The 17,800-nt window shown below is 43.1% G+C and overlaps 1 protein-coding gene across 5 annotated transcripts in view; it reads right to left on the bottom strand.

Annotated features, from left to right (window-relative positions):
- Positions 1-16,380, bottom strand: part of tbrg4 (transforming growth factor beta regulator 4) — a 63,160-nt gene extending 46,780 nt beyond the window's left edge. Inside the window, exons 1-2 of one of the 5 annotated variants that reach the window (XM_069922104.1) lie at positions 16,163-16,380; positions 5,985-6,458 (exon numbers count right to left, since the gene is read on the bottom strand). In XM_069922104.1, the coding sequence (XP_069778205.1) occupies positions 5,985-6,407 (423 nt within the window). In that variant the 5' untranslated portion in view covers positions 6,408-6,458; positions 16,163-16,380. Of the gene's footprint in view, positions 1-5,984; positions 6,459-15,758; positions 16,105-16,162 lie in introns of those variants that run through there. The other 4 variants (XM_069922102.1, XM_069922106.1, XM_069922105.1 and 1 more) reach the window with 4 other exon arrangements.
- Between the last annotated feature and the right edge of the window lie 1,420 nt (positions 16,381-17,800).

The raw sequence follows: 17,800 nt of genomic DNA, 5'->3' as shown, positions 1-17,800 counted from the left end.
TCCGTGCGGTACCGGATGTAAACAGCGTCTTCATTGTTGGGGTCTTTCATGGCTTGGTTCAGCATCATGCTGAAGAAGATTGAAAAGAGGGTTGGTGCGAGAACACAGCCTTGCTTCACGCCATTGTTAATGGAGAAGGGTTCAGAGAGCTCATTGCTGTATCTGACCCGACCTTGTTGGTTTTCGTGCAGTTGGATAACCATATTGAGGAACTTGAGGGGGGGGGGGGGCATCCGAGGCACTCTAGTATTTGCCAAAGCCCTTTCCTACTAACGGTGTCAAAGGCTTTGGTGAGGTCAACAAAGGTGATGTAGAGTCCTTTGTTTTGTTCTCTGCACTTTTCTTGGAGCTGTCTAAGGGTAAAGACCATGTCAGTAGTTCCTCCGTTTGCGCGAAAGCCGCACTGTGATTCTGGGAGAACATTTTCGGCGACACTGGGCATTATTCTATTTAGGAGAATCCTAGCGAAGATTTTGTTTGCAATGGAGAGCAGTCTGATTTCTCGCCTTTGTTTTTGTACAGGGTGATGATGATGGCATCACCAAGGTCCTGAGGCAGCTTTCCTTGGTCCCAGCAGAGCTTGAAAAACTCATGCAGTTTGGCATGCAGAATTTTGCCGCCAGCCTTCCAGACCTCTGGGGGGATTCCATCCATACCTGCTGCTTTGCCACTTTTCAGTTGTTCAATTGCCTTATATGTCTCTTCCCGGGTGAGGACCTCATCCAGCTCTTGCCTTAAGGGCTGTTGAGGGAGCTGGAGCAGGGCGGATTCTTGGACTGAGCGGTTGGCACTGAAAAGAGATTGGAAGTGTTCTGACCATCGGTTGAGGATGGAGATCTTGTCACTGAGGAGGACTTTGCCGTCTGAGCTGCGCAGCGGGCTTTGGACTTGGGGTGAGGGGGCCATACACAGTCTTTAGAGCCTCGTAAAAACCCCTGAAGTCACCAATGTCCGCGCTGAGCTGGGTTCGTTTGTTTTTATTATATTTTATTATATAATATATTATATAAGGTTTTTATTATATATAAATTATATATATGGAAGGAAAAACAAAAATAAAATATTCAAAAAAGTAAATTAAACAGATTTCATTTAGATATTTTCCATTACAATCATTCTTTTTTTTCCCTCTTGTAAGAATTCAGCTATTTTCTCCTATTTATTCCAGCAGCCTTTATTTCTCTCCTTCAGATGGCACTAACACTACTCGACATGCTGTCTCTTGATGCAGGCCACTTGCTACGTAGTAGTACCACATGGAATCAGATGCTATCTACCCCAACTGGAATTGGGCTTCTGCTTGGTCCAACAATACACATAGTTGTGAAGTCCCAAATGCTGGCAGTTTCAGAGCCACAGCATGCATCCAAGAAAAACTTTCCATGTTGGGGTCCAAATATCATTTGGACCATCAGGGTCACCAATATAGTAAAGTATTCTATACTGAGCTACCATAGACATCAGTGTACAAGTTGTGGAATTGCTGTACACGTTGTCAAATTGATGCAATCTAGTCCAACACTGACACCTCCAGGCTTGCATGCTGGGGTTATATACACCACTGCTTCTGTCACATGGACAGGAAGTGACATCAACAGTGATGTCATCAGCCTAGATAAAAACCTGTATTGGATGCAGGACAATTTCCTGAGTTTTCCACAGCATGTCTGCCATTTTGGGAGCCAGTTCATTTGCTGGTGAGTGGCCAACCATTAGATAAAAGATAAGAAAGAAATGGGGAGGAAAGGAAAAAAATCTACTTTGGCAGGCCCAATGTCCCACAACGACCAGGAGAGGGGGCCTCAAGGTGATGAAGATGGTGGGGTCTGCTCCAGGGAAGGCATCTCACCAAGATCAGTGAGGGATTAGTGCGATAGTGATGGTGGTGACAAGGACTGCTCGTCGGCAGATTCTGAGAAGTATACAGACTGGGAGTGACACCGCCTACAGTGGAAGGAAAACCTCACGAGCAGTGGATGCAGAGAGCTGGAAGAAAAATACAGGCAGTGCCATGAGAGTGACTGCCTGCAATGCGGGAGACCCATGAGCAGCAGGGATGGTGCCACAGTGGGAATGATGATCACAGTTGCGCATCAGAGACTTCGGGAAGTGGCGCACGGACAGAGCTATGGGAGCGCTGCTACCAGCAGAGCAGGATGTGTGATGAGTGTGGCAGAAATGGAGTGCAGGCAGCACAGGAGAATTGGAACTCATTACGGAGGCATCAGGGAGCGGCACAGACGGTGAGGAGAATGTCGACAGGTGTGGCGGCCCAATGTTTCGGGAAGGGAGGAGAGAAAAGATACATCATTGGAAGAGAGGGGGCTTGGGAGGGTAACTGAGGTGGAGGAGAGGGTCAAGAAGGTAGAAGATAGGGTAATGAAAATAGAAAATGTTACAGATGTATTGGTAAGAGAGAAAAGATGTGGGAAATATTGAACAGGCTGGAAAATTTTAGTCACAGAAATATTGTAAAGATTGTAGGGGTTAAGGAGGCAGTTGAGAGGAGGGACCTTTCAGGGAACGGATCCCGAAGATGGTGGGGCAGGAAATAATGGGGTCAGGGGGGAATCTCCAAATAGAAATGGCCCACCAATTGCTCTTCCCACAACTGGGTCCAGGTCAGAGACCTTGCTCTGTCCTGATTTCACTCCTGAGGTATGAGGATGGGGAGAGGATTCTTGGAGTGGCAGCTGTGTCCATGAGGGGAAGAAGAGGTCTGATGGAGTTTGAAGGGATATCAGTACAGTACTACCAAAGACATACAAAGAGCTTGACCCAGTCAAGGAGCCCCTGAAGCAAAAGAGAATTAATTTTACACTGCTCCATCCGGCGACACTGAAAATTAAGTTGCCTGGGGCATGAAGGAAGAAGTTTTATTAATAGAATCCAAGGAGGGAATGAGGTTCAATCATCGTCCAGGAAAGCCTCTGGGGAGAAAGTTAAAGATAAAGGATGATCTAGCTGTAAATACTGTAGATATAACAAAAAGATTATTGTACTTTGCATGTTATGAATGTAAAAACTAAAGAAGAATTTGCTGGGAGCTCTGGGGCAGTTAGAGAGGCTGTGAAGTGGGTAATTGGCACAAAGAGCATGCTCCAGGATATGGAGGGAGATGGCACCAAGGTTTTGTGGGTTGGTGCTGGGGAGGCTATTTGGGGATATTTTTTGTCTTTTTATGAATTGTTGGCTTTAGTTTTTTTTTAAACTTTGTTTTGGTTATGTTTGGAGCTCGGTTGTCTGCACCAGAGATCTAAGGCAGATAAGCAGGACGGAAGATAAGTATCAGGGGAAAAGAAGGATAAAATGATGGAGGAGCTTGGGGTAATGGATAAGACAATTAAATTTGTAAGTTTCAACGTGAATGAGGTGAATAGTCCAAAAGAGAGCTTGGGGACATCTTATCAAAACAGCTATGGATGAATTAATCCCCACCAAATCGTTTCCCCAATCAGAAGCCCTGGATGAACAATGAAATACAGAAACTGCTTAGAGCCAGATCACAGGCATTTAAGTCTGGAGATCCTGATCACACAGAAGGAGCAAGGGTGACCTGCGTAAAGCTATCTCTCAGGTGAAGCAGACCTTCCAGATGAAAATGGAAACAACAAAGGACACCCAACAGCTGTGACAAGGCCTAAATGCCATAATCTGGTACAAAACCAAACCAGGTGAGGTAGCAAACGGCAAAGCTTCTCTCCCAGAGGAACTCAATGCCTTTTATGCCCAATTAGATGAAAGTAACAGCAAAGAAACACTCCTACATACCCCCACATCCCCTGATGATCCTATCCTGTCTGTATCCAAGGATAATGAGTGTGCTGCCTTCAGGAGAGTGAATCTGAGGAAAGCATGTGGCCCGGGTGGAGTACCTGGCTGAGAATTAAAAATCTGTGCTTACCATTTTACCAATGCATTCATGGATATCTTCAATAGCTCACTCTAACAGGGCATGATACCTAACTGTTTCAAACAAGTATCAATCATCCGGTGCCCAAGAAGAGTGCAGTAACCTGCCTCAATGATTATCGACTAGTAGCACTTACATCAACAGTGATGAAGTGTCTTGAAAGGCTGGTGTTGAAGCATATCAGCTCCTATCTGAATGTTGACAGGGTTACGTTCCAGTTCACCTATCGTAGCAACAGATTTACAACAGATGCCATTTCACTGGCTCTACACGATCCCTGGAACAACTGGACAGTAAAGATGCATTCATCAGGCTACTCTTTATCGACTACAGTTCAGTATTCAACACCATCATCCCCTCAAAACAAACGGCAAACTTCAAGACCTGGGTCTCAATACCTCACCGTGTAATTGGATCATGGATTTTCTCAAATGCAGACCACAATCAGTGAGGATTGTTAAGAAATCTCCTCCACAATCTCCATCAGTACTGGAGAACTGTGTTCTTAGCCCCCTGCTCTACTTACTTTACATTGCAAACGATACCACAGTAGTGAGTTGTATAAAGAAGTGATGGGTCAGCATACAGGAGGGAGATTGAAAACTTGGCTGAATGGTGCACCAACAACAACCTTGCACTCAATATCACCAAAACTAAGGAGCTAATTGTTGACTTCAGGAAGGGAAAGCCAGAGGTATACAATCCAGTGATCATTGGGGGAAATCAGAGGTGGAGAGGGTGAGCAAATTTAAAATAGCATTGTGAAGAAAGAACATCAATGCCTCTACTACCTCAGGAATTTGTGGAAAGTTTGGTATGACATTTGAAACCCTGGCAAATTTCTTCATAGGTGTGATGAAAAGTGTGCTGACTGGTTGCATCATGGTCTGGTATGGAGACAACAATACCCCTGAACATAAAGCCCTGCAAAAGGTAGTGGACACAGCCTAGAGCATCACAGGCAAAACCCTCCCCACTATCGAGAACATCTACAAGGAACGCTACTGTTAGAGAGCAGCAACAATCATCAAGGATCCACACACCTAGCACATGGTCTGTTCTTGTCAGGAAAGAGATATAGGTACCACAAGACTTGCGCCACCAGGATCAGAAACAGCTGCTACCCCTCCACTATCATACTCAGCAACAAACTCGATCAGAGACTCATTTAAAGACTCTTCCTTGTGCACTTTATCGATTTTTCTATTCTCTCCACATTTCACAGTTTGTTACATTCATTATCTGTTTACAGTTCTTTACTTGTTTACATGTAGATGCTGAGCAGTTTTTTTTGTGCTACCTCGCAGCGATTATCGTAAAGCCTTAACAGTGCCAGCTGTAAAAGCATTCGAATCCCACATTGTCTGTAAAGAGTTTGTAAGCTCTCCCTGTATCTGCGTGGGTTGTCTTCGGGGGCTCTGGTTTCCTCCCACTGTTCAGGGGTGTAGATTAAATGGGGTGAAAATAGGGTAGCACGAATACATGGGCCGAACTGTGCTGTTTGTCTAAATTAAAAAATCTGAAATAATGATATTTCTGCTTTGCCCACAGAAAAAGAACCTCAGGATTGTGTGTGATGTCATGTATGTACTCGGACAATAAATCTGAAATCCAAAATCTATACTGGTATGATCGGATGACAAATAAACTTGAACAATAACTTTTTCATTTGTCAATTTCCTGAACTTCTGATTGTTTCCAGCATTTGCTATTATTTTTAATTCATTCTTAAGATATTGCTTAAAAGGCCAATATTTATTGCTCATCCCTAGTTAACCTACTGACCCTAAATAAAACCGCTCTGTTTCAATCATACAGATTTTGAACAGTTATTTAAATGATGGACCGTATTAACATCAGACGAGCATGCTCACTTTTACTACTGACACCTTTCCTAGGTTCTTAAGAACTGGATTTGAAGTCCCAAACTGCCATGCTTTAATTCCACAATGGCTGGATTAGAAATCTGATTTTACATTTCTATCATTCTTCCCGATGATGCATTGAAAACCCAGCATTTCTTTTTGTTACATCCTTTGATAAGAATAAATTTCTTACAAAGGATACCAACCTGGCTGTTGATGGTATTCAAAAGCTGCTGGAAGTGTGCATCTTCAATGACCTTCTGTGAGTCCATCTTCTGACCTACCACCAGGCTGCAAACACGACTAAGCACTGCAGCCATTTGGTTCCCGGTGATCTTCTGGTCACAGGAAATCTGCAAGAGGTCCTTCACACTCTGGGATGATTCAATCAGCTCCTCCACCTTCGTGCACTCTGGTTGTCGAATGTAGGAGTAATCAGCAGCAGGAGACAGGTCGGTTTGGTGACAAACAGCAGATATGTGGACACCAGCCGACGGCATCGACAACCAGCACTGTTCAGGCATGATTCGTCTACACGAGATTAGCACAGTAGCAGAGGCTGGCACTGCAAAAAACGAAGTACCAAGGTGTCGGAAACACCTGGGTATGAGCCGGGAAGTCATCGCCATTGGAAATGTGTGAAGACTTAGAAGGACTTCAAATTTTACATCTCATGATACCTAAGATAAAAACAGAAATTGTAATGTTCACATTAACATTGATACTTTTGTTTGCAGGAATGACTCTTCCAGCTATATCTCATGCAATATTCGCAATAGGAACAGAAACCAGTCAAAACAAATTTGTTTTTAATGGCAATTAATCTTTGTGGTCAATCTTGGGGCTGGCACGGTTAGCATAGCAGTTAGCACATCACTTTTACAGCACCAGTGACCCAGGTTCAAATCAGGCACTGTCTACGAGGAGTTTGTACATTCTCACTGTGTAACTGGATGCTTTGGTTTACTCCTACCTTCCAAAAATGTATGGGATTTATAGATTAATTAGTATATTTGGGTGGGACAGGCACATGTGCTGCATGTGTAAATTACTAATGTTATGGAATAAGTTAATAAAATTATGATAAATATATCTTAAAAGGGTAGGATTGTGAGGTTTAGTTGTTAGGTCACATTTCACAAACAAGGATCTAATTTGCTAAGCAAGGGTAGACTTCGTGTCTGCAGTTGGCTTTGCAGAGATAATGGGAAGTGCTTGTGAGAGTTTTACAAGTAGGTGTTAATGGACCAGAATGTTTGAAGTGTCCAGGCTCAAGAACGGAGAAATATTTTGCTGCCAGTCTGAAAGAAGTTTGTTATTCTAAGAGGGGCAACGTGGTTTTGCAAACAGAGAGAAAACATCCATTGTTTGAAGGAGTTTATGCTGCAACTTGAGGTGAAGACTCCAAGTTGGCAGACCTGCTGCAAGACCCCATTTCAAGACGGGTTTTTGAGGTCTGAATTCAGCCTCTTCTCATTCTCTGTAGTCAATTGCAGAGGTTGTAGCTGGTTATTGTGTTTCTCCTGGAATAGGGAGGAAAAAGGAGAACTTCTTGTGGTCACCTGAAAGAAGATGTTATCTTTTGGAAAAACCCAAGAGAGGGTAAAGTTTCTTCAGTAAGACACTTCAGTTGCTGATTGAAGGAGATCAGTTTGTGTGTCCAACGAACAACTCACATCTCTCTGAAACCAACAAAGACATTCCTGAGAGGTAACAACTTCAATTAAAGCATCAGAGCCTGGTGAATAATACCTGTTCAATTCTGTGCACAGTGGGGAAGACCTGCCTGATACCAGTGAGCTTGGGAAGTGAAAAGTGAATGACTGGACACTTTTGTTGAAGTAGCCATTGTCTTGGTGAATTTCTGTTGCTGCTGGTGTTTGAGTCCTTTGGGTTTATAACATGAATAACATGAAGACCCAACTGCGCTGGGTAGGTCACGTCTCCAGAATGGAGGACCATTGCCTTCCCAAGATCGTGTTATATGGCGAGCTCTCCACTGGCCACCGAGACAGAGGTGCATGAAAGAAGAGGTACAAGGACTGCCTAAACAAATCTCTTGGTGCCTGCCACATTGACCACTGCTGATATCGCCTCAAACCGTGCATCTTGGTGCCTCACAGTTCGGCGGGCAGCAACCTCCTTTGAAGAAGACCGCAGAGCCCACCTCACTGACAAAAGACAAAGGATGAAAAACCCAACACCCAACCCCAACCAACCAATTTTCCCTTGCAACCGCTGCAACTGTGTCTGCCTGTCCCGCATCGACTTGTCAGCCACAAACGAGCCTGCAGCTGTCGTGGACATTACCCCTCCATAAATCTTCGTCCGCGAAGCCAAGCCAAAGAAAAGCTTTTTATTGGCACTTATTTTCTTTGAAAACATAATTAAAAATTTCAATGAGCAATGTTAAATATTAAGTTTATTTTGTGGATTAGTAGTCCATAACTAATAAAATATGTCCCAATTCACTATCAATACAAACCCATCTAGGGAAACAAGCTGTGAGGATCTCAAAAGGCTGGAATTAAACACTAAAAAAAAGATTAAGATAGCAGATGGAAATATGGTGCAGAAAAAAATTGAAATGATCTCTTTGCAAGGAAAAATGGAAGTGCCAAATAATTTTCAAGGAGAGGAAAATAAATTTTGAGATAATCTTTCATTTATCTAAAGTGAAAAGCCTAATTTGCTTTATCTCTCCTTTGATGACAAAATTGCCATCCCAGGAACTTACCTGGTGAAACTTCACAGCATTAACTCTTTGGCGCATATATCCTTCCTTAGCATGGAAACAAAACCTGTGTAAAATATCCCAGATGTGGTCTCAGTGGGGCTTGTAGTATTGGAGCAAAATGTACTCAAATTCTCTTGCAATATAGGCGAACAAAACCTCCCTATTTTTCTTGAATAAGCATGTTAACTTTCAATGATCTGTGCATCAAGTAAAGCCAAGTCTCTTTGAAGACCAACACCTTTCAACCTTTCATTGCATTAAAAATTTTTTTTTAATTTTCCTCTCAAACCAATGACCTCACATTCTTCCATGTTATTGTTGGGTAAAAGCTCGCCCTCTGCTGAACATCATGATGCCCACGTCATGATGTCACCCTTCCATATACAATGAAACCTCATTAGAACACGATTCATTAATCTGCAGAGTCACTTATAGCGCAGGTGTCTGTGAACCCCAAACTGCTAAGGGGCAGGCTGATGACAATCAGCCAGTGACCCAACTCCCCGTGCCTGACAGCCCCCCTCCCCGCTGCCGCCGGCATCTATGCATCTGTTCTGCCACTCAGCTGTAACGCAGTATTAAATTTTTGATCCCAACTACCATGTTCTAACAAGGTTTTACTGTGTCTAACCCTGTGTGTCAGTAGCCATGTTAGTCTAATAGAAGTAATGGATGAGAAGGCATCACGTCTCCGAGTATTGTGTGAGTGCATACACAACAGTTATAATCCATTTGCCATGTCCAGCCCATGCACTAAACCTGACCTGAAGCCTCTGCATTCTCCTCATTGCTATCAAATTCTACCGTCATGGGGTCTATTACATTCATATTGTTGAGCCCAGAGGACCCCAAAACTAGCAGCAATAGATATTCACAAGACAAATAGAAACGTAGAAGATAGGAGCAGGAGTAGGTCATTCGGCCCTTCGAGCCTGCTCCGCCATTCAACGATATCATGGCTGATCTTAAAGTTCAGGACCCCGTCCCTGCCTTCTCTCCGTAACCCCTAATTCCCTTATTCTGAAGAAATATATCTAATTCCCTCTTAAATATATTCAATGAACCTGCCTCTACTGCTCTCTGTGGCAATGAATTCCACAGACTCACCACCCTCTGGGTAAAGAAATTCCTCCTCATCTCGGTTCTAAATGGTTTGCCTATTATCCTCGAACCATGGCCCCGGGTTCTGGACTCCCCCAACATCGGAAACATCCCTTCCGCATCCATTCTGTCCAGTCCTGCCAGAATTTTATATGTCTCTATGAGATCCCCTCTCAATCTTCTAAACTCCAGCGAGTACAATTTCAATTTGCGCAATCTTTCCTCATAAGTTATTCCTGCCATTCCAGGTATCAGCCTGGTGAAATCGCCTCTGCACTCCCTCCATTGCAAGAACATCCTTCCTCAGATAAGGCGACCAAAACTGCACACAATACTCCAGGTGGGGTCTCACCAAGGCCCTGTACAGCTGCAGTAAGGTATCCTTGTTCCTATACTCTAACCCTCTTGATATGAAGGCCAACATACCATTTGCCTTTTTAACTGCCTGTTGTACCTGCATGTTCGCCTTCAGTGAATGGTGCACAAGAACCCCTAGGTCTCTCTGCACTTCCCCATCTCCCAATCTATTGCCATTCAAATAGTAATCTGCCCTCCGGTTTGTATTACCAAAGTGGATAACCTCACATTTATCCACATTGTAGTGCATTTGCCATGTATCTGCCCAGTCCCGCAATTTATCCAAATCACACTGGAGCTTCCTGACCCCCTCTTCAGTGCACACAGCCCCTCCTGGCTTAGTGTCGTCTGCAAATTTGGAGATATTACATCTAATCCCCTCATCTAGATCATTAATGTAAATTGTGAACAGCTGGGGTCCCAGTACAGATCCCTGTGGCACCCCACTGGTCACCACCTGCCACTCAGAAAATGAGCCGTTTATCCCAACTCTCTGTTTTCTATCTGTCAGCCAGTTCTCAATCCACATCAATACCTTGCTCCCAATCCCATGAGCCTTGATTTTGCATGCCAGTCGTTTATGTGGGACCTTATCGAAGGCCTTTTGGAAATCCAGGTACACCACATCCACTGGCTCTCCCCCCCATCTATTTTACCTTGTCACCATCTCAAAGAATTCCAATAGATTTGTCAAGCACAATTTACCTTTTGCAAATCCACGTCGACTCTGTCCGATCCCTTCTCTGCTAATCATATGCTCCGCTATTACATCCTTAATAATGGATTCCATCATTTTGCCCACTACTGATGTAAGGCTCACCAGCCTATAATTCCCCGCTTTTTCTCTACCCCCCTTTTTAAATAGTGGGGTAACATTAGCTACCCTCCAATCCATGGGTACTGATCCTGAGTCTATCGAGTTCTGGAAAATAATTCTTAAAGCATCTTCTATCTGAATGTCCACTTCTTTAAGTACCCTAGGATGTAGATTATAAGGACCCTGGGATTTATCGGCTTTCAATCCTTTCAATTTCCCCAAGACCATGTCCTTAGAGATACTGATTTCTTTCAGTTCCTCCCTTGCATTAGTCTCTATGTTTCCCAACATCCTTGGGAGGTTATTTGTATCTTCTCTTGTGAAAACAGAACTAAAGTACGAATTTAATTGGTCTGCCATTTCCTTATTCCCCATTATATATTACCCCTGATTCTGACTGCAAGGGACCTACACTGGATTTCACCAATCTTTTCCTCTTGACATATCTATAAAATCTTTTGCAGTCGGTTTTTATGTTTGCCGCAAGCTTACTTTCGTAATTTATTTTTGCCCTCTTGATTAATCCCTTTGTCCTCCTTTGCTGCATCTTGAACTGTTCCCAGTCTTCGGATTTGGTGCTTTTTTTTGGCCAATTGATATGCTCTCTCTTTGGACCTAATGCTGTCACTAATTTCCCTTGTTATCCACGGTTGAGTCACCTTTTTTGGTTTATTTTTATGCCAAACCAGTATAAACAATTTCTGGAATTCTTCCATTAGATCTTTGAATGCTTTCCATTGTCTATCCATCGTCAACCGCCACCCCCCCCCCCCCCCCCCGTAAACACCACCCAATCAATCTTACTCAACTCCCGTCTCATACCATCATAATTCCCTTTATTTAAATTCAGGACCTTAATCTCAGTTTTAATTTCTTCACTCTCCATGTCGAGTGAGAATTCGATCATATTGTGATCACTCCTACCCAAAGGGCCTCGTACAACAAGATTGCTGATTAGCCCCTTTTCATTACATAATACCCAGTCTAAAATGGCCTGCTCCCGAGTTGGTTCCTCAACATATTGGTCTAGATAACCGTCCCGTAAACATTCAAGGAATTCCTCCTCCTCAGTATTTTTACTAATTTGGCTAGTCCAATCTATATGTAAATTAAAGTCTCCCATGATGACAGCTGTTCTCTATTGCACACTTCTGTAATTTCTCTTTTTATGCCTTCCCTCACCTCTACATTACTATTTGGATGCCTATATACCACCCCCACTAACGTTTTCCGCCCATTGCTATTCCTCAGTTCTACCCATACAGATTCCGCATATGCTTTTAATTATCTTTAAACACGAAAACAGAATCACACTTTAATTTATCATTATATTGACTTAACTAATCCAACTTAACCCCCTTCTAATTCTAAGCGCACATGTACGTAATGTGTGTGTAAGTTCAGAAAAGTTCTTTGATTTATAGTCCAATTTCACTTCTCATTCCTCCAAGTTTACTGGCTGTAGGCAGTTCTTATACTGTGCATAGAATTTAACATTTATGAAGTTCACCAGGCTTCGGTGCTAGAAAGGTAAATGGTTACTGCTCAGGAAGGTTCTTGTCAGCTTTCAGAGAGAGATTCGTTATTCTCTGGACACCCACAACTGTTTCCTTTTAATCAGCCACTCCAATGTCTTACAGACAAAACTTGCCCCTTCGGGGTTCTCCAGATGATAACCTCTTTCTTTCAGGTCACCACAGAGTTCCTTTTTGTTTCTCTTATTTCAAGTGAAACATTAGACAGCCAGTCCTTTGACCAGGCTGAATTAAGCAGCCACAACCCATCTTCCAAATGGGGTTTTCCACAAGTTTGCCAGTTTGTCCTGTTCAAGTCCCAGCTGCTGTTGCTGACTGTAAAACTGCAGAACTGAATCCCACTCCCCCCTCTCTCTCATAGAGAAAGCTTGTTTGACTCTCTCTGCTTGCAAAACCACTTGACCCTCTTAGAACAGCAAGTTCCACTCCAGACAGCCTGTGGCTCTGATGAGTTTTCAACTGTTGCCTTTTTGTAAACAACAATCCATTCGTGAAGTCTCTTGGGCACTCTCCAAAGCTTTTGCAAAGGCTCTTGTCGCTGGCTGTCTAGCATGAGCAGAGCTCCAGTATTTTAAATAAGATCTGTCTTAAAGTGTTTGTATGGGACCTACACTAAAAAACCTGTCCCAATTTATCTCCCCAAAACATATCTATATACAATACAAACACAACATGATCTGTCACAGTAAGCTCTCATCCAAACCACTGATAAAAGGCCTTTTTATACAGAAAACCCACTTAATTGTCTTTAAAGGTAATTTAAACTGAACCAAGAAATGCCAGGTCAATGCGACCTTTTACATAAGCAAGCCAGCATCCCATAGCAAAAGGAGGTGGGACCTGCAACATTGGCATCCTGTGTGATATATAACATACACGCCAAGCATCACAAACTTCGACCATCCTGTACCCAGAAAGCCCAGGTAACCCTTTTAGACTGAAGCCATTGCGAAACTCATTGGTTCTGATACTACTTACTTTGTTTATATCAGTCATGGGATAAAAATGACCCACCCCCCCATCCCACTTTTGCTGGGTTTATACAGGTAGGTGAAGGATTAAAAGGCAGTTAATTCTTTTCTTTTAACAACTGTGTAAAAGGGACTATGGTTTCTAAACACCTGGGATCCATTCCATGCAGCATGGAACTTCACAGCCTCTCAACCCAAACATGACTCATTTATTTCAATTGCTGTCCATGATATTGCCCCAAATATCATCTGCTTTAATTTTGTCTCAGCTAATATCCTGCTTGGAACTTTGTAGAAGGCCTTCTGCAAGTTCATATGCACCACATCCACTAGTTTGCCTCATTTATTCCTCTAATTGCAACATAGATTAATGATTGTCAAACATGACTTCTCTTTCAAAATCCACATCTATTCTGTCCAATACCATTATTATTACGACTATTAAAATTTGTGGTCACCTCATTACAGGAAATCTGTAGATGTTATGGAGAGGGTGCAGAGATTTACCAGGATGTTGCCTGGATTGGAGAACATGTCATATGAAGGAAAGTTGACAGAGCTAGGGCTTTTCTCTTTGGAGTGACAAAGAATGAGAGGTGACTTAATAGAGTTATCTTGATTATGAAGTGCTTAGATAGGGTGGACAGCCAGCACCTTTTTTTTCTGGGATGACAACAGCAAATACCAGAGGACATCATCTTAAAATGAGTGACTGAAAATTTAGGGGACTCATCAGAGGAAAGTTTTTTTAAAAATAAACAGAGAGTGATGGGTGCTTGGAATGCATTACCAAGGGTAGAGGTGGAGGCGGGTACAATAGAAACATTTAAAAGACTCTTAGAGAGGCCTGTGGATATAAGAAAAATAAGATGGTTATGGTTGTAAGGTTGGGAAAAATTAGATTGTTGTAGAGAATGTAGACATAGGTCAGCCCAACTCTATGGGCTGAAGGGCCTATAATTTGCTGTCATGTTCTAATTACTCTGTTATTATTTTTTTAAAAAATTCAGTATTCTCCTGATTGTGATCTGTTGATAATCCCAACATTCTCACAACAAAAATGTACAGGCTGTTTTGGGACCACTTGCACAGGGTTCTGGATAGATTTGTCCCATTGAGACAAGTAAGACAGTAAGGTAAAGCAGCCATGGTAGACAAGAGATGTGGAACATTTGGTCAAGAGCAAGAAGAAAATATATATAAGATTTAGGAAGCAAAACCAGGCAGAGCTCTTATGGTAGCTGAAGGAACTTAAGGGAATAAAGAGCAAGAAGGGATCATAAGGCCTTGGCAAGTGAGATTACTGAAAAATCCAAAACATTCTACACATATGTGAAGAACTGAAGGATGAATTGAGTGATGGCACAAGAACAAGGTGGGCAACTGAGGTCCTTAATTAATATTTTGCTTCAGTGTTCATCAAGGAGAGGGAATTTGATGAATATGAGGTGAATGCACAGCAGGCTAACCTGCTAGAGTATGTTGAGACTAAAAAAAGTGGTGTTGGAGCTTCTGAAAAACATCAGGATAGATGATTCCTCAGCACCAGAGTTCAAAGTAAACCAAGCATATATACAATAGAAAATTGGAGCAGATGCTCACAGATCATTAAGTTGGCAAGACAGATTAGTACAGTGTTAAAAAACCATGCAAGATAACTTCTTTTATTAGCTGAGAGACAGGAGGCAGGAACAATGTTATGCAGGAACTGCATCAGATATCAAAAATATGGAAAGACTGAAGAAACTCTGGATTATTTTAATTTGTGTCAGAGACTGAGGAGCAGCTGCATGTAAATATACAAAACAATGATGCACAGATAAGGTGGATAGTCAGTCTTTCCTCCCGGTGTATAGTTCAAATACCCAAGGACATGGGTTTAAAGAGAGGGAGAGAGAGAGTGTGTGTATACATGGGTTGGTAGCACAAATAAAGACAAGAGCAATATTTAAGAAGCATGAACAGCCGATACACAAATAGGACAATACAAGCATGCGCAGGTAGATAGAATTAGCTTAGATTGGCATCATGGTTAGTGCAGACATGGTATGTCTGAGGCCCAGTTCCTGTATCATAATTCTATGGTTCTATCTGAACAGGTGGCAGAAACACATACCATTATCACATTTATAAATATATTTACATTGTGGAAACTTCCTTTTGAATGGCACATCACCGTAGACTAAATGACTTACTCTATACTGTAAATTAACTAGTATTCTTTCACCTTCATCAAATCTCCTCTCAAACCTCTTTGTTCCAAGAACAAACTCAGCTTTTAGTTTAAAATTATAGTGCCAAGTTCCTTATCCTGATCCCAATCCCCTTTTTATTTGCAATCTCTCAGACCTTCACATTCGTCTTCCAATATGGTGATCAGAACTGTGCACAGTTCACATGAGACGACAGATTACAGAAATACCAGTCTTCGGCTTAGTTAGAAAGCGAAAACGATTTACAACCTCGTGTCCCCTGGATCAGCTTGTCACTCCAGCGCCCATTTGTTGCTCAACACCCTGTCCTCCCACACGCTCTTCCGGCATCCCGGTCCAGCTATTGAATCGACCATTTGAAGTACAAGGTGACCCTCGAGCATGTGCCGCTCACAGTGAAAGGGGACAGAGACACTGCTGGAGATAAGAAACCCGCCCTCGGGATGCTCGGGTGGTGCAGGTGGAAGGAACGAGCTGGGCGCCCGTGGAGACCAAGCTGGCCGAGACGATAGCTCCCTGGCCCCGGTGCCCTCGAGAAGAGAGTGGGGTCGGTGGCTCAACCTCGGGCCGGTTACGGAGTCAGACCCCGCTTTATGCCGACACCGTCCGCGGATCTCCGCACAAGTGAAACACGACACAATCCAATCACTCACCCATCCACCTTCCCCTGTCCAGCATGGCCGCCCTTCCGCGTCTCATCTCATTAGACGTCACCGATCACGTGTTGCCCGGAAGTATCCAACTTGTCGGCCTTTAAATATGCCGTCATCGCACGCCCAGGACGGGCTTCACGGAGACGCAGTTCATTTCAGATACTTTTATTGTCATGTAATAGTACAGAACATGCAATTTTAAAGAAATTACGCCGTAAATCAGACATATAATCACCATTAGTGTCGGGGGGGGGGGTGGCCATTTCCAAATATCCGAAATGGAGGACATGGGATCAGCGCGTGACAACTTTGGGGGGGAGGGGATAAGATGAGAGGAGCAATTGGGGAGGGAGAGTTGGGGGGCACGTCACCCTGTTAAATGCGGCGTCCCAGGGTCCGAAGGTCGTGCGCAGCCACGCTTCTTGAGCGCATGTGCTCGTGCCGGCGGCGCACGTGCAGTGGATTTGGAGTACCGAGGCCTCTCGCGTCACTTCCCTCTCCCTCCGACGGAAGTGATGCTCGTCGCCCCGTTACTCCAATCCATTGCATATGCGCCAGCCCGCACTGCAAGAAGAAACATGGCCGCTATTACGAGCCCAGACGACCCATAAACCCAGCAACGGTAGATATTCACCAAGACAAATGGTTACTTAAACAAAAGTTGATTTTAATTATCTTTAAACATGAAAATAGAATCAAATTTTAACTTATCTGTTATTAACTTAACCCCCTTCTAATTCTGTGCATATATATGTAATGTGTGTGTAAGTTCAGAAAAGTTATTTGGTTCACAGTCCAATCTCACTTCTCATTCCTCCAAATTCACTGGTTGCAGGCAATTCTCATACTGTGCACAGAATTTAACATGTATAAAATTCATCAGGCTCGAAATGTAAATGATTACCACTCAGGAAAGTTCTTGTTGGTTTTCAGAGAGATGTGTTGTTCCAGGACATCCACAATTGATGTACTTCCATCAGCCACTTCAGAGTCTTGCTGATTCTCCAGATGATAACCTCTTTTAGGTCACCACAGAGTTCCTTTCTGTTTCACTTATTCCAAATGAAACATTAGACAAGACAGACAATCCTCTCCTCTTGCATGAACCACAAGGACTTCGACCAGGCTGTCTTCCAAAAGCTTGCCAGCTTGTCCTGTTTCAGTCCCAGCAACTTATGCTGGCTGAAACACTGTCAAGTGATCTGTGTGTGTCTCTCTCACACTCTGAGACTGAAAGAAAGCCTGTTTGACTCTCTGCTTACAAAACCACATGACCTTCTTACAACAGCAAGTCTCCTGCAGACAATAGTGGAGCCAGTATTCTCTTTCATCAGTTGCTTTTGGGTAAACAAGAATCCTATGTCTCCAGTATTTTAAATAAGATCTGTTTTAAACTGTTTGCATGTGAACTACTCTAACAAACCTTTCCCAATTTATCTCCCCAAATCATTTCTATATACTCTGTCACACTGTGCACGGCCTTTGGTCCCCAGGACGCCGCATTTAACAAGGGAAGTGTCCCGTTTCAGCTTCTATATCCCCAAATGAAGGACAAATTAATGTCCGGCTCAAGGTGGCACAGGATAGAAGACAGATTACTCAAAAGCCAGACTGTTCAGCCTAAAACCAGACGCCTGG

This window comes from Narcine bancroftii, chromosome 2 (assembly GCF_036971445.1).
Source record: "Narcine bancroftii isolate sNarBan1 chromosome 2, sNarBan1.hap1, whole genome shotgun sequence".
NCBI classification, from domain to species: Eukaryota; Metazoa; Chordata; class Chondrichthyes; order Torpediniformes; family Narcinidae; genus Narcine; species Narcine bancroftii.
The sequence above is the reverse complement of the archived record's forward strand: the minus strand, read 5'-3'. Positions and strand labels throughout refer to the sequence as shown.